The 20,322-nt window shown below is 43.0% G+C and overlaps 1 protein-coding gene across 2 annotated transcripts in view; it reads left to right on the top strand.

The window, feature by feature from the left end:
- The window catches only part of NUBP1 (NUBP iron-sulfur cluster assembly factor 1, cytosolic), a 267,266-nt gene that overhangs the window by 69,808 nt on the left and 177,136 nt on the right, over window positions 1-20,322 (top strand). Inside the window, exons 1-2 of one of the 2 annotated variants that reach the window (XM_078663099.1) lie at window positions 9,821-9,956; window positions 10,059-10,166. In XM_078663099.1, coding sequence (XP_078519225.1) covers window positions 9,926-9,956; window positions 10,059-10,166 — 139 coding nt within the window. In that variant the 5' untranslated portion in view covers window positions 9,821-9,925. Of the gene's footprint in view, window positions 1-9,820; window positions 9,957-10,058; window positions 10,167-20,322 lie in introns of those variants that run through there. The other variant, XM_078663098.1, reaches the window with a different exon arrangement.

Raw genomic sequence — 20,322 nt, 5'->3', positions numbered from 1 at the left:
AAAAAGTGCTGTGCACGTCCCGCGCAGGCTTGTGCTCGTGATAGTAAGCTGGTCGCCGGGAAAGTAGCACTTTCTCAAGCAGCTTACTAAAGTCTCGGCCAGAACAGCGCTTGCGCTGGATCAGGCCGAGACCTAAAAAGGGGCAGATTTCACTGGAATAATGTATGCTCGGCAATTTTACAGTTTCCAGGCATGAACGAAAGTTGCACAGGGCATTTTATGTAACAAGATAGTTTAGTTTGGATCAATGCCCATGAAACTTAAAAACACTACAGTAAAATGCAGAATATAAATATGTATTATTAAAACTTAAAACAAAGAACATTGATCATCTGACAAAAATAATTATATGAAAACCATTGAGTATTACGTGCAGTGGGTACGTAATTTACTTAAATCAGTAGCCAGGCGCCTATTTACTTTACATGCAGCTAACAGGAGCCCAAGAGTGCAAACACCATGCGACTGAAGTTTCCGTTTTGAATAACTATGACAAGACTCACCCTCCAGATACCCTCATTCAATATTTTAAGCCATTTGGCTGTAAGGTTGGTGTTCATTGAGCAGAAAAGCAAGAACTACATTTCGTCTTCGACCTGTTTAGGGAAAAAAGACATGATTTTGATTTTGTTCAACAACATATTGCCTACATTAGTAAAAACATCGACCACAATTACGTTATGTATATATGTGTTTTTTTTGTAATTTATATTTTCACTGCTTATGTAAAATTTATGTATTTTGTAAAAAATAATTTTTATGTAAAACCCAAAAAAATGGGAAAAGGGAACAAAAACAATATATAAAATAATATTTTTCTAAAAAATATATCAAAAATAAATTATATTTCAGACACATACCGTACTCATTATGTGTTTTACTTGAATGTCTGTTCTTCTCTTGTGTAGACAAAATATGGAATATATTAGGGCAGTACATAATTTTTTTTTGCTACTTAAGTTCTTTACTCACCTGTTTTGATTAGTCCCTACAGTTAGCAAATGTAACAATATGTAGGGGTCCCCTGTTTACAAAACAATGATTTTGATTTTGTACACTTGTATGTGAAAAGGATAACGATAGAATGCTGAACATAAATTTTAAATACAAAAGTTTGCCACTATAGATTTATCTTCATACAGGCAATGCTCATATCTAGATGCAGAGTTCCTGGTGAGAAAGCCCTTGGTTAAACATTCATTCAATGGATTTGTGACTATCAATCATCAGAGATATTAGTTTTTTTTAAATTATATATTAGGTTAATTATCATATAGAAAACTAGCTACATGGTCCGGCAAATCTGTATTCGGAAAAGATGTCCGCCTTAAATGTATCGTATTACACCTAGCGTTTTCAGCTTGTTTATCCCCAGACTTTTTGCTTTTGGGCCTCCTGTTTTTGACCCTGTTTTTGTTGATTTTAGGACTCTGGGCACTTTACCACTACTGATCAGTGTTAAAGTGCATATGATCCCTGTGTAAATTGTTATTATGGATTGGTGTTTCCATGATTGGCTTATTCGACTTACTAATAAGTCCATAGTACAGTGCACTGTGTGTGCCCAGAGCCTGTAAGTCAAATGCTGCTAGTGGGCCTGCAGCACTGGTTGTGGCACCCACACAAGCAGCCTTTCCTGGGGGTCTCTGACCTCCCACTGCAGTGTCTGCACACAGTCTCTACTGCCATGTCGACCCCCCTATGATAGGCCCAGGGTACCCCTTTCAGCAGGGTGCAGTGGATGTGGATGTGAATGGTAGGACTTGTTCTGATGTGTGTAACATGTCCTGATAGCGAACTACTGTAAGTTTTTTTTTGTCACTATTAAAAGGCTATCTGTCCCATAGGCTAGAATGGGAGTTAATTTATAACATCTTATAAGTATAACTTACCACTGGGACGCGATAGGAAGGTGGAGTTTTTAGTATGCCTGAACTCAGAAAATAAAAATGCATCTTTTAGTAAAGATGATTTTTATATTGTGTGTTTGAAAATACCACTTTTAGAAAGTGGGTATTTTCTTGCTTAAAAAAATAACAATGGGAGAGACAGGGAAAATAAGGAACACTCTCTTGATCCCCGGTTTTATGCAAATAAACAAAAGAAGAGAGGTTGAGGTATCAAAAAGCCACGTAGATGGAGTGAAACAACTAGTGGAACTCACACCCTATTTGGGTGGAGAAGAAAGCCCTCACACACCGACCTAGTCAGTGTCATGCTTCATCATCGGGCCCCACCAAAGAGGCCGAGTGCCTCTTTGGTGTGCTGCGACGCCAGAAGACTGCGGAGCTGGTTGTGTGAAATGGGCGTGTTGTGAGGTTAACTAAAAGTAAAAGTGTCTAAAGGGTATCTACAAAAAAGTTTAATGAATGATCCCTAGGACACGGATAAAAGATTTATGTGTCTGAATTTAGTGCCAAAGGTAATGGATGGTTAATTCAGAATTAAGTCAGTCAACATGTTTCAGCCTTACGGGTGGTTTAAATTTACCTAGGCATTCGTCAGGACAGGAATAAACCCCGGCGGTATGAACTCTCTAATCGTCCACCCTGACCTGGGGGCGTGAAAGTGAAAAACTAATAAAAAGTGATAAAGTGCATAAAAAGGTGGAAGAGCGCAATGCTCATTCCAAAAATACTCCTAGTTATGGAGTGTATCTGCACCTGCGGAGCAAAAAAACAAACAAACACATAAGACATACAAACAATTAGTTGTAACGCTGTGTCATCACGTTTTTTTGACCATGGTGCTCCATAGTAGTGGCATAGAATGTGTTTCCCAAGTAAACGCTAGAATTAACACCATCCACAAACCCTATAGGGATGATACCTCTAGCTCTGGGAAGTGAGGTGAAAAGGGTGTTTATATTAAAAAGCACAAAGTAGCCAAATGAGGGGTTAAAACACGATATGGGTCCTTCAAGGGATCAATGGACCAAAGGTCTGTGACCCCCAATGAAAGGTTGCATAAATACCAGCATATCTCACTTTAAAATATGGCGCTAATTGCTCCATGGGTCTCAGGAGGGGGGTAGGAGCGTCCCTGGCACATCCTAAAAGTAAAGAGGAAAGGCTAGAAATGCACAGAATCGGAGTTAGACTTAGCTCGAAAAAGTAGTTTTTGTCCGGTCATCCTGGTAAAGTTACTCACGCCCTCAGCACTCGCTGCCCACTTGAACACCTGGTATTCCCTCAAACCGGACCCCGACGATGGAGAGCGGGGCCGATAAATGAGTTTAAATGCTTGTTTCTCAACCTCGGCGCTCTTCCGGGTGGGCGTGGCCACGCGGGAGCGAGGCCTGAGAGCGCGCCACTCTGGTGAGTGGGGCGCGGTATATCTCCACAACGAGGCTTGGATTCTTTAACCTATAGGAGAGCTGGCTCCTAAGAAGTAAACAAAAGCAGAACAGCAAAACGAAGCCTGTGTTCCGAGATCGTTACGAATGCAAAGATCTGCCAGCATCTGTGTTTAAGTTATTTGGATACAGATGGTGAAAAAGATGGAGTAATTTTACTCGAGTAAATCAAAATTGGGAATAATAAATGCTAAGCTGGTACAATTCTCAAGTATATATACTTGGTGCTGGGAAGGATTGCAATCTCACAGAGTTTACAGAAGTTACTTCTATTGGAAAGTAAACTTAAAGAGTCATTATAATGTCACATATTTTACAAATATTAAAGATGTCTGAGTCACTAGGTTTAGGAGAGAGCTGGGGGGGGAGAAGTGTAGGTGGCAAATAGGCAGGGACTATCAGCCCAAAACCGTATTCCACGGAATATCATCATTGAGCCCAATGATGTTGGTCCCTAAGCGGTACACCCAGCGCTGCTCCTTTTCAAAGAGCCTGCTGGCGACATTTGTGGTGCCAGTGATTATCTCAATTATTGTCCATTTCATATTGTTGGTGGTATGATTGGACTCCAAAAAATGCCTGCTTAGTTTTGTAGTTGCTTTTTTACACCTTATGTTACTCCGGTGTTCCCCAATACGCTGTTTCACTTTGCGTGTAGTCATGCCAACATAACGTAAGGAACAGGGACATGTGATTAGATACACTGCATTGGTGGAATTACAGTTGGTATGTGCAGTCTGTGTCCAGGTTTTTCCTTGTTCCATTGAGAGTGTTTTCGAGGCTTCCGTTAGATGGCACACGCTGCAATCTGAACATGGGTAGTGCCCTATGATCGGAGGCAGACCCCATGTCGTCGTGACTGAAGGGATTTTGGGGTTTGTTTTCTCTTTGGGGCGAGTATGAACTAAAGCGTCTTTCAGGCTACGACCTTTTTTGAAGGAAAAAATAGGTTTTTCCCAATCCTTCTTCACTGACGTTATAATGCTCCAATGCTTATTTATTGTTTTCTTCATGTGGTTAGAGAGACCATTAAATGTAGTTACACAGGTGAGCGGTACCCCCTCTTGATTGTTGGTTTTTTCTTCCAGCAGGGCTTCTCTCGGCTGGTTTCTTGCTCTCTTAAAACCTTTACTCAGGGTTGATGATGGATATCCCTTCTCTCTCAGTTTGTCAGTTAGGCCTGAGGCTTGTTCCTTGAAGTCAGTTATTGTACTACAGTTCCGCTCTCCATTGTCGGGGTCCGGTTTGAGGGAATACCAGGTGTTCAAGTGGGCAGCGAGTGCTGAGGGCGTGAGTAACTTTACCAGGATGACCGTACAAAAACTACTTTTTCGAGCTAAGTCTAACTCCGATTCTGTGCATTTCTAGCCTTTCCTCTTTACTTTTAGGATGTGCCAGGGACGCTCCTACCCCCCTCCTGGGACCCATGGAGCAATTAGTGCCATATTTTAAAGTGAGATATGCTGGTATTTATGCAACCTTTCATTGGGGGTCACAGACCTTTGGTCCATTGATCCCTTGAAGCACCCATATCGTGTTTTAACCCCTCATTTGGCTACTTTGTGCTTTTTAATATAAACACCCTTTTCACCTCACTTCCCAGAGCTAGATGTATCATCCCAATAGGGTTTGTGGATGGTGTTAATTCTAGCGTTTACTTGGGAAACACATTCTATGCCACTACTATGGAGCACCATGGTCAAAAAAACGTGATGACACAGCGTTACAACTAATTGTTTGTATGTCTTATGTGTTTGTTTGTTTTTTTGCTCCGCAGGTGCAGATACACTCCATAACTAGGAGTATTTTTGGAATGAGCATTGCGCTCTTCCACCTTTTTATGCACTTTATCACTTTTTATTAGTTTTTCACTTTCACGCCCCCAGGTCAGGGTGGACGATTAGAGAGTCCATACCGCCGGGGTTTATTCCTGTCCTGACGAATGCCTAGGTAAATTTAAACCACCCGTAAGGCTGAAACATGTTGACTGACTTAATTCTGAATTAACCATCCATTACCTTTGGCACTAAATTCAGACACATAAATCTTTTATCCGTGTCCTAGGGATCATTCATTAAACTTTTTTGTAGATACCCTTTAGACACTTTTACTTTTAGTTAACCTCACAACACGCCCATTTCACACAACCAGCTCCGCAGTCTTCTGGCGTCGCAGCACACCAAAGAGGCACTCGGCCTCTTTGGTGGGGCCCGATGATGAAGCATGACACTGACTAGGTCGGTGTGTGAGGGCTTTCTTCTCCACCCAAATAGGGTGTGAGTTCCATTAGTTGTTTCACTCTATTTTCTTGCTTAGCCATCCTGTGTGCCTCTGCTGGTTTGTGGATTGCCTGGCTTTGGGGTGATGTGCATTCACTGTAGACAGCCACTGGGGGGTAAGGTGTTTCCTGCCTTCCTAGATGAGTCAGGGCTGGGCTGAATAGACCTGGGCTAAATTTAGAGTAGGGGAAAGGAGATTTCCTTTCACCTGGATGGGCCTAGTTTGCCTTGCACAATGATGTCTCCCCCTTCTGCCAGGAAGCTGGACTAGAAAGGACAGAACTGGCTTGGACTGAGCACAGAGCCTGTCTGCCACAAGAGAACAATGGGAAGTGCAGTATAAATATTGGGGCCCGGACCAAACTTCACGACCAGCTCCCTGAACTTCCTTGCTGGGAGTTCTGACCTGCCCAGAAGTGCCTGTTACTGTATTGGGCGTCTGGAGGTTGTTCCTGCTGGTGGGAGCTGGAAAAGAGAAACAACTAAGAGAAGTGCAATGCATCTGCACCTGTTTCCAGCGCATTGCTGATGTGCCGCTGAAGAAACCAACACAGTGCCTGTCCGTGACTGAAGAAATCACCGCATGCTGACAGGGGTGTGAAATTTAATAAAATATCTACTTGTCCATGGGGCAGGTTGCTTCATAAATCTACTTGTCCTGTAACAAATTCCACTGGTCCCTTTTGTGCCATGTAATGCGGCAACAAATTATAACAGCAATCTCATTATATAAGGGCTCTGATATAGCTTCTCTGATTATGCCAGGGCTCATACCATAGCAGGGTTTGAACACTAGCAATTCCCTTATGTTGCCACATTTCTGCAGATCTACATACTAGGGCAGAAGGTGGTGGTAAGGAATAGTTCCATGGTTGGAATGCCCTTTTGAGTCTGTGCAAACCTCCTAACTTGCATTATTTAAGGGTTTTCGCCAACTCTTTTCTAATCTTTTCCCATACTGAAAAGGATTGGAAGTTTATTCCTGACAATGGTATGGGTAAAACGTCTTCCACTGTTGGGGAAAAAAGTGGTTGGAGGAAAAGTTAACTTGCAAGCCTCAGATTTTCACATAAGCAAATCTACACATTTGTATTTGCTCATTCTAAAATGCAGTTCACAAATATTTTCTAATAGTACTATTTCTTGGCCTACGTCTGTAAATTCTTGTGAATTCACGAAATCCATATATCTGCACTTAATGCAAGGACATACACCATGGGTGCCTTTTTGAGACTTTCTTTAATAATTGGGCCATTAATTAGGTCTACCATTAACCATGACCTTTTGTGTTTATTAAAATTCTCTCTCTCTCTCTCTCTCTCTCTCTCTCTTGCTCTCTCTCTCTGTCACTGTCTATCGGCTGGCTTCACTGTGACAGCATTTTTTCTGCTCTTTCACAAGGAGCATATCGGCACACAAAGGAGTTTTGTTGAGTGCCAGAAACTACTGTGGCAATGTGTGCTTTTTGAGACCGAAAATTATTTTTGCTTTTGCCAATGTTTGTTATAATAGTGAGGGCCTGCAGCTCCCACACCAATAATGTTTTACAAAAAACATGCCAAAACAAGTCACGCATTGACAAAACCAAAAAGCTGACCACCAATTTCAGACCTACTGGCTTTGCAAATGCTTGTTTATTTTTTTTTATAAAAGTTTTATTTATGGCTGCTTGTTTATTTTAATGCTACCCATAATCTTATTGTAACTGGTTTCACTGATTCTCTATTATGAACATCTTTTGGAAATACTAGCGTACATCAACACATTTTATAAATGATGCTGCAGAGAAATGGTGCCGAAGATTGTACATTTTTTTCCTACCTGCATTTTTTTATGAAAATTGTATCCAATAGCAAAGAATTAATCTTGCTTTCAACCTTCTGAAAATATTTGCATCTAATCAGAGAGCATTCTGGGAGCATTATACATAGTCTTGTATTGCTAAACTTTGAAAACGTGTGTACACATTTGTATACTGGAACCACTGTCAGTAGTACAGTCTGAGCTTACAACATTTAGTTAGAGAGCTCACCCTGATAATAAAGGCTTTGCATTAATGAACCATAAATACAAGTTTGAACAGCATTAGCACAAGGGCATGAATATTACCTTAACTATAGACAATGCTCTTTCCTGATCCAAAATGTGGACCTGTAAATTGGCAGCCAGAGGATTTGTGCTATAGGGGGTTGTGTGTACTTGTCCCAGGACAAAATACACATGAAAACTTGTTGCCCTTGGCCCAACACAATATGTCTGAGGTTTTGGGCTATAGGTATTCCACAACCCTGCACTGAATCCTGTGCACTGAAGTCCCAGATCAACACGCTGATTTCGAAGCAGGCCCTGCTGTGCGGCTGCAAGAAACTGCATTGTGGGACCACAGCTGGAGAGACCGCCACAGTGAAACCCGACGCATCCCCGATCCCCACCCATCACACCAGGGGGCCAAAATTAACAAGAATGCTGGGCCGTAGTAAGAAACCGATGCATCACCTCCCTGCATAGTGTGAAAACAATGCATTACCTTCCCGCACAGTAAGGAACCGACACATCACCTCAATAGCGTGGAAGTAAGGAATGGACGCATCACCTCCCCTGGAGTAAGAAACTGCATCATCACCTTCCCTGGGTGTAAGGAACTGATGCATCACCTTCCCTGTGGCTGTTTATGTTCATGATTGTGACGCAACCAAGGTACTTTGTGTTGAAAGTGTTGCTTCTATAGTTTGCTATGGACAGAACTGTTTTTGCCTTCTAAGGATTACATTTTAATTACTGTATTGTGGATTTTTGTCGCTTTGGTCTGATTTGGTTTAGATAAAGATTACTTATTTTTTAACCTGGTGTTGTGTCCATTTGTCTTGTTTTCACTGTATTACTGTATGTGTGCTCAAATGCTTTACACACTGCCTCTGCGATAAGCCTGTCTGCTCTTGCCAAGCTACCTAGGGGGCGAGCAGGGCTTTAGAAGTGTATCCTCCTTATCCTGACTAGGAAGAAGGATCCCTACTTGGACAAGGGTGCAAACCATTGCCAACTGGAGACCCCCATTTCTAACATATCTCATCTTAGTTTCAACGCCACCCATGTAGAGAGGCACACTCTGGTCCATATTTTTACTATTGCTAGCAATTTTAACTTCACAATTCTGTTACCACTGATTTAAAGTGAGCATATGGCAGTCCCTTTTCTTTTCGGGTACCGGCCAATAATATCTGCACTTTTCACTCATTCTTACAGTGTATGCATATCTTTTACATGTGAGAGCGCAACAAAGTCCAAAATTGCCCCCAAATCATAGTTTGGGTCCTAAGCACTTGTGTTATGGCAAAAGGCTGTCCGTGGCATTGACAACAAGGTGTTAGGCTGTAGACAGACTCCAGCCAGGATAGGACTTGAATAAAGGGTGGGGTGATGGCCCTCTAACTAAGTTAAAGTTCTTTGTGATGGGCCAGCTGGAAGTGAAATTAAGAAACCTACCCTAACACCTTGGAGGTTGTTTCTCTGTGTCGAAAGCAGACAAAGTGCAGGAGCTGAAAAATGTGTCGGCATTACACCAGGACAAATTCAGGGTCTTTCACTGGGATGTCCCCGATCCTGGAACTGGCTCAGTAATAACCGCTGGTTCCGAGAGGAACCCCCTCCTTTCATACACACAGGACAGACCTGATTCAAGCGGGAGACCACCGAATTGTAAAGCCAAAAATTGCTTTATTTTAAGGTGTCTCCCGCGTGAAATTGGTGCCACTTCTGTAGAAGTCAGTGGAGGAAACATATTTTTAAATCTCCCACTTTCTTGTTGTAAAATGTCATGTATGCTACCGAGGCGTTTATCCTCACTCTGATCCTATAAATAGATCAAAACGTCACTAATAGTTGTGAAATAATCTCTGACTTGATTACATTATTATTTGTCATTAGGCGGCAAAAACATAAATTCTTGTTTCATTCTTTAAGATATTATGAATGGAATCTAACACATTGAGAGGAAAAACAAATCCCACTGCCCCCTGCAGTTCAGACCCCCATCATATTTGACACGTTTCTACTTTGCTCATGGGTGACACTTCCATGTTTGCAGTGCTGGGGAGCCGGGAGGGGAGTCTATTTAAATTGTATGCGTGTTTTCATATATTTGGGTAGGTAATTTTTGTTAGCGTCACTCAGTGGTCTGTCTTTTGTTTTTATGGATGCCTGGTTTTTCTAGTTCCGTGTTTTTCTCTTTCCACGCTGCTATAATGGAGTAGTCCGTCGTTTGTCTCTACTGGTGTTAGTGTCTCTCGCACTGATGGCTGATGTTCCAGAAAACGCGCCTGGCGGTGGGTGACTTGTGTCATTTAAAGTGTTTTACTGCTGTCGCCGCCGTGCTGCCTTCCGATCCAGTCCTGAACTACACTTTACCATCTCTTATTTTCACATAGATTGTCCGGGAAGCAACAGCAGCGAAGCCGGTAAAGGATCAGCCTGCCAGGGATGTCCCAACCAATCCCTATGTGCATCGGGGGCAGGGTCTGCGGAACCAGATCCAGGTATGAGCGTATGATTAATCCTTATGTGCAGATAAAATACCCGTGTCACCTTGTGTGAACAGTCTGGCTTCATACCATGACAGTTGCGAAACAAGCCCTTTTCAGCTAATGCACAGAGCTCCGTCAGAACACACACTCCATGTTATTTTAGTGGTTAGAACAAATCCTTTCGCTTTTAATGTATCAGTCCGGTGGGATAAAAAACGGTGTGTGTGTGTCTCTCTCAAAGGGGCGTGGCCACTAAAATTAAGGACGGGGCTTAAAACACGTAAACTAAAATTCTGTGCTAAGCAGTGTGCCGCCCGATTTGTATTTTGCTGTTTGTCATTCCATACAGATGTATGATGCAACAAGTAACATCATACTTACAAGAAGTCAGGACTTTTGGCTTTGTCAATGGTTGTTAGTTGCATAAGATAATTAATCAGCCACTATGACTTGTATTTAAGTTTGAAAAGAGTGAGGGGACCCCCGACTCGGGCCCTGCCCGACAGTGTTGCTGCTCCTGAGTTCCAAAAAGGGAAGGGAAATCCAGAGAGAAAATTACTCTCTTTAAAGGATTACCCTTCCCCCTACAATGCTCACCTGGCTTGATATCATGCTTAACGTCTCCCCTAGTGAGAAGTGAACAGTGTGAGCACGCACACATCGATGTGCCTGCTGTCACTGCAGTCCGGAAAAAAACGGACCGCCTGTGCCAGGGCACCAAACAGAGGCCGGTGCTCAGCACCAATGAGACCCGGCCCACTTAAAGCCCTGGTAACAGTTATACCTGAATTTTTTCATGCTGGATCCTGCAGACCCTCGTCATGGAGCTTGGCATGCCTCTCGTTCTTCACCCTAGAGACTCCTACTGGAGCCCTGATCTATTTCCTCTGCACCCCCGTCCCTCTTTCCTGTCTTTTAATTATGATTGCTATATTTGATTGTTACAATGCTCCTGTGTGAGCATTCCTTTTGGACAATTAGGGCATTGGTGTATGGATGCAGCCCTTAATTAAATGTACTCTACGTCTTATTTTCTTAAATAAATTGTTATTGTGTGTTTGTGTAGCGTCTTCCCCAGCCCTGGATCATGTGAATGAAGAACATCACATGGGATCTGAAGTTAAACACTTCTTTATTCTTCAGCATACTCTCATACACTGCATTATCTCATAATCAACGTTAACCACACCCTAACACCTCCCCGCATATGACGCACGTAGTTTCTGTTCAGCGTCCACCCAGATACACGAGGGTCCCAGTGCGTATAACATCAATATGCTACATCTCCCCCTTTGTTAAATTAAAAGTGCCAGACATCACTAAAATCTCATTTCCTCTATTTAACGAGACGCTCGCACTTGCCTGCCAGATTGGGTGATCCTAGATGATCGTGGTCCACCCCGATAGGGCAATGGCGAAATAGATTCAGGCGCTTGACCCAGACCTGCTAGCTGGGTCGCTTCACGCATGGTTTCAGGACTCGACAAGTGCAGTACGTGATTAAAATGTGATGTTTCCCAAGTGATGGAATGTCCAGGATGAGTGCTGTCACCATATTTCCCTTGCACGCCACAACTTGTCTCCTTTGTCAAAGACTTTCACCTGGGTATGACAATGTTGATTGGCATGCACTTTCATTTTTCTTTTTTGACTTACTTGCTCCGGTGTCTTGAACCTTGTCACCATTCACTGATCGATCCGGAGTCCAGTGTGGTCATTTTGTTCTGATGGCTCTCTGTAACACGGAGCACCTCGTCCAAGGGGACAAACAAGAGGTGGAATGGTGGCGGCTCACTGATTCCATTTCCTCACCTCCTTCCCTTCAGGACGAACGGGACCCTTGGCAGAGCTTGTCGGAAGAGAGCGCAAGCGGCGCCTTTAACTGGACGCAGGACTCCGAGGGAGACCCAACCCACCGTGACGTCAGCTTCACAGGATTGGTGAAAAACACGGAACCTCCACAGTCAGCAGGTGACGTCACCGAAGGAGAACGGAAGCGGAGACCGGGAGAGGACGCGAGAGAAGGACGGCGTTATCTAGGAGGAGAAGTAGACGAGCTAGGCGGAGAAGCAGACGAGCCAGGAGGCCAACGATTCCGTGCTGCGCCCTGCCACACTCCCGAGGGAGGAGTGTGGCTGAGACGTGTACGGGAGAAGCTTTCGAGCTGGGTGGGGAGGAGGAGTGCGGTGCCACGATAGAGTAGGGTACACTCTCCTGTTATCTTCCCCGTTGCTCTTGTCTTTCCCTTCCCTCCTTACACGGTTCACCCCACGATTCCCGCACCAAAACGCTTAGCCAAGCACGAGTCAGCGGTGTCCCTTCACTACCCTGGTTCCCCACGGGTTAATAACAGTACGAGGACGTTAAACTAAAACGGTCCTATTGTTTTGTGTTTCCTTACGGCTGCCACGAGAGAGGGAGGCTTTCACCACACCAGAAGGCCCGTACAGAAAACAAACACACCTACCCACGAAAAGAGGAACACCAGCGGAATCATCACGGATCCAGCAGAATTTGCCAAAGAAAGACTGACGTTTCGTCATAAAAAGTTGTACATGAAAATAAAACCTGCATTACCAAAACGGCGTTTGCAGCCTCTTCCTGATCCCCCCCCCCAGTTATCCCTTTACGCTCTCCCAAAGAGCATGGGGACTGGATTCTCACCAGTTTTGGAGTGAGAGGTTGATCAATAGGCCCAGCGGGCCTGGCAGAGCGTTTGGTTTAGATCGATCCCCTCCATGAATGCTCGTTGAGTGACCCTCTTGAGGGTGCCCAAGAATCCTTCAACTATACCATTGGCCTGGGGCCAGAGGGGTGTATTCTGTTGATGTTTGTAATTGAGTCGTACAAGAAATTCTTTGACCTCTTTTCTGTTAAAGGGTGAGCTGTTATCAGATTTAAGGATCTCAGGATGCCCCACTTAGCTAAAATATTATCAAGTTGTTCTATGGGGTTATCAACAATAGGTCTTTCACCAAATTAAAATGTGAATACTCGTCAATGACTACCATGAGATGATGTCCTTTTCCTAAAGGTATAAAAAAGTCAACTGAAACCCTCTCACAAGAATGGGCTGGAATGTCAGACATTCTCACTGGATGCTGCGTCACCGTGGGCCAATTCATAACATGGCATGCCTTCAGTTCCTTCTCAACTCAATGCCTTAAGGCTCTCTTGGTGGCCATGATACCACGGTATCCTTCATGGGCCAGCTCAATGAACCTCTGTCTTAGGCTTTTAGGTATGAAGCTTCCTGAGGCTTGCAGTATTACACCTTCTTTGGTGACTGCTAACTAATCCTGTACATTTTTTAACTTTTGGAACTCAACATTGTCATGTATTCCTATAGGTTCTGAATCGATCCCCCTATTCCTGACCCTATTCTGGTTAAACTAACTATCAAGTTAACTAACAGTCAGCCCATGAGGCAAGAAAAGCCCCCATGATGCAGATACCGTTATCTGACGCAGTCACACTACGGCACAGGAACGTGTTATCTGATTAGGTCATAACGCTTGAGATCTAATTAGACAAGCGATATTCCTCCAGCCCCTGATAAGGCATACGACGTTCTCATAACAAATCAAACCTATGACAACCTGGAAAATCCGTGCGGCCATTGTTTTGATTTCACAGAGAACTTTAGTAAAGAATGTGCTAACGAGCAAGTCGTATGACATCTTTATTGACGTATCTATGTCCATCCTTACGTCAATCTCGGCACCTTTAAGGTATAAATATTGCCGATCTTGCCCTATGCAAAGACACGCGTGGTGACGAGACGGAGCAGCCATACTTGCCGAAGCCGAGAGCAGAAGCAGACCCCGCTGGCAGCAGCCCCGCCTTCCTGACGCGCTGAGAGACGCGCTGCTATCTCAAGCCGAGAGACCCAGCACCGGCGCTTCTGGGCAGCCCTCGCAGGCAGCCTGGAATATCGAGAGCAGAGAAAGAGATACCATTCCTCATTCATCCTAACTTCCAGGTACAGAACTGAATAACCCCTCACAGAGAATTCTTTAGTTATTCACTTGGCAAAAACAAACTTAACTTAAACTGTAACTTTCTATTCCCGCCCACGCATTAGACTTAGGTCAGGTACACGGGGTAGGCGTATTTAGAAACACCAGTTGAGTACGTTTAGTCAAATGTATATGTGTATGTAAATATATTTTAATCATTTTAAACATCATATGGCTCAGAAACCATATCAATGTTTTTACAGTATTATTTTATACTATTGCTTTTAATGTATGCACTTTACTTAACTATAAGTATTGCAATAATATCGATCCATTTCTCTTGTACGAGAAAAGAGACTGATCAATAAATAACACCTTTTTATTGAACACGCCCGTCTCTTCCTTTTCTCTACAATCTGATGAGACTAAGAATGCACGTACTGACTGAGTAAAATAATTGCCTTGTGCTCACACGACTCTCGAGATTGACTCTTGATTAGGGGAGAGCAAAGTTGTCATGTTCTATGGTTGTCAGAAACTAAATCCCTTCTTGTCTAATCAGGGAAGTTAATTCCTCCTTGAACATTCGAGAAAGTTTCTAGCGAACTCTGAGCTACGCTGGCAAACCCAAAACTTAAGTCTAGTATCGACAGTAGTAGACCTAGTTAACGTCTGGCCTAGGCCTTTACTGCTGTAGGTATTATTCCAATGCGCAGAGCCTATTGGGAAGATAGGAACTACACTACATGGCGCCCAACGCGTTTGGAAAGGGCGATAAAACTAACGTAAGACATTTAGAGTAACTCAGTCGTGCTTTCTCACTCAGACCCCTTTTCCCAAATACTCCAAAGACGTCTGGAGTGGGTGAAAGGTAATATCCTCCAAAACCTCGCAGGAGGGAACTCCTATGTATGGTTCTTGGTTTAGTCAACGTTGAAGGATAAAACAGTTCCAAAATATTGTGCATCTAATCTCTGTTTCCATAAGAAACCTGATCTGCAAACAAAAAGAATAACCTTTCTAACAGTAAAATGTCAGGAAGTGAAGACCAAAGAGAGGCAGTTAGATTAGCAACTGAACTTGCAGATGCTGATGCTACCATGCAAGCAGCAGACGCGGATATAATACTCATTCCGGTCATCAAAAGAAGATCTATAACTCTAAAACTTATAGAAAATGGACTGACACCTAGAGGTGGCACAGTCATATTCGTAATTGAGGCACACGAATATCGGCAGACAGAGGTATACTATACATGGATACATTTTCCAGCAGCAAATGCTGTAACAAAGTACTTCCACTATTACAAAATAGAGGTTCCACCCGACATTTACACTCCTTTCGAGGAGGTGGAAGTACCACTCAAATTCCAAGAGCATTTGCTCTTATTTGATGGCGCCCTAATACATAACAATCACATTACAAGGCTCGGTCCTTTAGGTAGACCAGGAGCAACGTGGCCGGTCTTAGCCGGATACACACCACACCCAGACATCGAAGGAATGTCTACAGGAGAGCTGTTAATACAGCTAAAACAATTACTAAAAATTCATAGACAATTAGTTCAGTATGTAATACGGACTTCAACAATTCAGCCAGCGATTAAACTACCACAGCTGACCCCTCACCAGGGGAACACAAATAAAATCACACCACAGAACATCCAATCCTGCCTAGGTAAAGTTCCGGCTAAACGGGAACAGATACCATTCTGGTTGGCACAGAAAATCACCCAAATAGAGGCGGTGTTTCCTGACACCACCCCGCTAGAAAAACACAGGATTCTGACCATATGTCTCCCAATGGGAATCGCACCACACATAGAGGACTGTGACACTTGGGGTACAGTCTTTGCTTCAATCTACACAAAAACGCACGGTGTTCCATCCATTTCGGTGATACCAGATGTGCTAAAACAAATTCAAGATGAATACGGTCCAGAACCAGCTTTAACTCTTGGTATGAAATTACTGAAAGACTTCAAGCAGGTCTCGGCTATATTACTAGCCAACATAAAAGGTGAAGCAGCAAACGTGGCGATCCGCCAGAGGTTAAAAGAGACAAATATAGCAGACCAACCAGCTGAAATTGCCAGAATCATAGAAAAATCCTATGAGGAACTAGGTAGAGATAGTTTAGGTGGAATACCAGTAAAACCGCAACTGACTGAAAGTCCAGAAAAAATATTTTTTAATAATAATTCACCAAAAAAGAACTGGGATGGAAACAAACAATCCAATCCTAAAGAAAAGAAATTCCAGTCCCGAGGAAGGTCTCCTAGGCGAAGAGAAAAATCTCCAAACCGAAGACAGAGGTCACCGCAGAGTGACCCCTCTGGGAATAGATATAACCTTAGAAATAGGGATAATATTAAAAAACCTGATAGATATCAAGACATTGATACACGTCCCTCTCAATCTTTTCAGACTTCCTCGCAGAAATCGGAAAGAAGAGGACGATCAGAACAAAGAGAAGAGCACGCCAAGTCCAAAGACAAGGAACCTGCTCAGCTAAAAAAGAAATTACAATTTCCAAAAAAAAAGGTAGCCAGTATCAAGGTAGTTAACAATGCCGAGAATACTGAGGACACAACTGAAAAACGGAGAGTGGGCTCAGACAATGCTAGACAGCGCAGCAGAGGTGAGCATAGCTCGCAAAGTCCTTATGAATCATCTGGAGACAGTGGACACGAATGAATATCTTCAAGTGGAAACTGCAGACACCAGAGTTAGCAAACCCCACAAGATATACGAGATAACATTACGTATAGAGGGAGATAAGACTAGGAAAATAAGGGGACTATTTTGGGATAACCTCTCCAAGGGCTATGATATCCTTCTAGCTGAAAAAGACTGGCCACCAGAGTTTGTCAGGGAGTGCCCTCATGGCGAAGAAGTAATTATGCCTGCCTTCTCGAATCAAATCCCGATTCATAAAAAATACACACTTGCTAGAAAGTGGGCAGTGGCCTTAGCACCTGCTTTATATAAAAATCATGTAGGATGGGATGAGGATTCTCCTCCTCACAAAATCCAGTTAAAATCACAACCTACTGCACAAAGGCAGTACCCAATTAAGCAAGAAGCTAAAAAACAGGTAAATGAAATACTAGATCAGCTAGAATACCAGGGGGTGATTGAAACTTGCACCTCACAAATGAACAATCCTTTGTTTCCGGTCTCCAAACCAGACAACTCATATCGTCTAGTTTTGGATTACCGACACCTTAACACATGTTGCAAAAACCTTTGCAGTGCAAAACTCACACAGTGCTGCACTAATGAATAACATAGTGCGCAAAAAATACAAAACAACCTTGGACATCTCCAATGGATTCTTTTGTCAAAACATAGCACCAGAGAGCAGATATTTAACTGCATTCTCAGTAAATGGCACTCAAAAACAATTCTGTCGGTTAGCCCAGGGGTACAAGAACAGCCCGGGGGTATTCTCAGCGAGAGTAACAGAATTACTACAACTATATGATGATGAAGCATTATCTTATGTCGATGACATTTACTTAACAGATGATGACTTGGATACTCACTTGAAAAGAGTGAACACCATAATACTTGGGTTCGCTGCAGAGGGTTACAAATTCAACTTTAAAAAATCCAGAATTGCCCATCTGACAGTCCTGTTCTTAGGATATGAGTTATCAAGTGAAGGTAAAAGCCTGGCAGACAATTTCCTAGAGAAATGTGCCGTAATCCAAGCTCCTAAAACACTAAAAAACCTACAGTCAATTCTAGGCTTCCTAAATTTCGGAAGAACATACATTGCAAATTACGCAGAAAGGGTCAAACCCCTTTATGATCTAATTAAACCAGACTTTAAAAGATCCAATTGGACTCAAACACACACAGAAATTTTGAGATCCTTACAAACAGACATGCTAATTAAAACAAAATTAGAAACACGTGATAACACACGCAATCTTGTGATTCGAGTCATCCCAGGGAGATGCGGATTCACATACCTGACCTCTAATGAGGGAGAAAAGGTACCAATTGCATTCAAATCACACTTGTATACAGAAGCTGAACAGAAATTCAGTAATACAGAAAAAATCATTCGTGCAGTTCAAACCGCAATAGCTAGAGAAAAAGACATAGCTGACGGTAGACATATCACAGTCAGAACAGCAGAATCAGCCTTTGAGGCACTAACAACACCGTGTAATTTACCAACAACAACATTGAATCCGGAATGGATACAATGGGTGAATTCAATCACAACGGACAAAGTATACTACTACTTTGATCCAGAACTAGAAGAATTAAAAAATCTAAAATATGAAAAGACGTATCCTCTGCCAATCGACATTCTGCCTCTACGACATTACGCCTGTGTAATCTATACAGACGGACATGCTCAACCCTCCGTTTGGGGAGAACATGCATACAACCCCACATGTGAGATTACAAAAGAAGTGTGGCGCGGAGGTAAACTAAGACCTCTATTAACAAAATCACACTCAGTAGAAACTAATTCAGAACAACAAACTGAAATAATAGCATTAAAAATGGCGCTAGATAATGCGGATCGCGAATTCACGACACTTATAGTGTCCGATTCATATTACTGCGTCAAATCATACAACAAGGATTTGCAGACATGGATTCAAAACGGTTACAAAGATGACACAGATGCACCAATAAAGCAGAAACTGCCCCGGGTAACAAATAGCTCTTTTACAAAAAGAACTACCAAAGACTCACGTGACACACTCACTGAGTCATCAGCGTGATGGCGTTCACGTTGTAGGGAATTCATTGGCTGAAACAGCCGCAGCGGCAGCCACTAAACCGGCTCCCGTAGATCGAAAAAAGCGTACATTAAAATACATTGACGGTGAAACAGTGCTGGCAGTGAAAACGTCATCAAAAGGCGACTGCTCAGCGTTACCGATCAACTATCCACTCAATTATACATACATAATCGATGCAAACTCCGTCCCTTTTGCTCGAATCCCTGGAGTGGGGGATAGAGTGATTCCAAACAAGGACAGGAGAAACTTGTTAATCGCAGACGCACACATGGGCGAGGGTCTCAGACACCTCAAACTGAAAGATTCTCTGGAAGAATTACAATCACGGTACTGGTGGCCAGGCATGAGCCTGCATTACACCATGTTTGTAAAAAACTGCCTAAACTGCAACAGAGATCGCAGTGGGGAGAGAAACAGTTTAATACCTCGTCGTATCAAGGCAGATAATATGACCAATAAAAAGCAGGGCTTGCGATTAACATATACAGGCTAGTTTCCACTTATAATGTAGATCACCAGCACTCGGCTGACGTCCGGACTGTTATACAAAGATTTGCGAGTCTAAATGGCATATACGCTAAGAGCATGCTACGTTCGACCATTGTTTTCACTCAAGCCCACCAGCCTGGGGGGAAACATGGCCGAATGAGCACAGTCCAGCGGGAATCTTCTCACTTCCTTCCTGAGGGTAAGGGATGGTGTAAAGAAAAAACCAAGGCAGAAAGCAATCTATAATAGAAAGGATATTAGGTTCGGGAGCTGGGTGGGTCAAACATCTAATAAGTGTCCAACGTAGTCTAAATAACTTGCCAAGAAATTCTCTGAAGGGATTCAGTCCGTACGAATTATTATTTGGAACTAGAATGATTATCTCTGACCTCGACAGTCAGACTTCAGTGGTTAAAGAAAAAAGCTTTGATGTCAAAGACCGTTTGGCTATTTTGCAGGACTTAAACAAAACAAGAAAAGACCTGAGCAACATACAGTTGAAACAACAGCCAACAACCACTGAAGAATCACCACCTGTCCCAGCAAGACCTGTCTGGATTCCAAAAGTCGGGGATCTAGTCAGGGAGAAGATCGCGGTAAAGAAGGAATTTGGGCCTTCTTACAGAAAAGCAGTTCCTGTCTTGTCTGTCAACGGGACAAGATCAGTTGTACTACCGCCACTTGCTGGTAAAAAGGAGAACCGAGTTGTATCCATCGACCTGGTAAAACCACAACATGTGGCCGATAACAAACAGTAGGCCAAGTGGACTCCCAATAAGTAGCAGAACACCAAGGTTTGCTACCAGTACAGAGGTCCTAACAAAGAGGCTCATCACATTCGAAACGCCTACAGAAGAACAACAAGGACTATGCAACGATGCAATAGAACTCAGACCTCTGAAAACCCAAATAAAAACATTTAGCAGAGACACACCAATCTATAATGAAG

The sequence above is a fragment of the Lissotriton helveticus genome, chromosome 10 (genome assembly GCF_964261635.1).
Source record: "Lissotriton helveticus chromosome 10, aLisHel1.1, whole genome shotgun sequence".
Lineage (NCBI taxonomy): Eukaryota > Metazoa > Chordata > Amphibia > Caudata > Salamandridae > Lissotriton > Lissotriton helveticus.
This window is presented reverse-complemented; position numbering and strand designations above follow the sequence as displayed.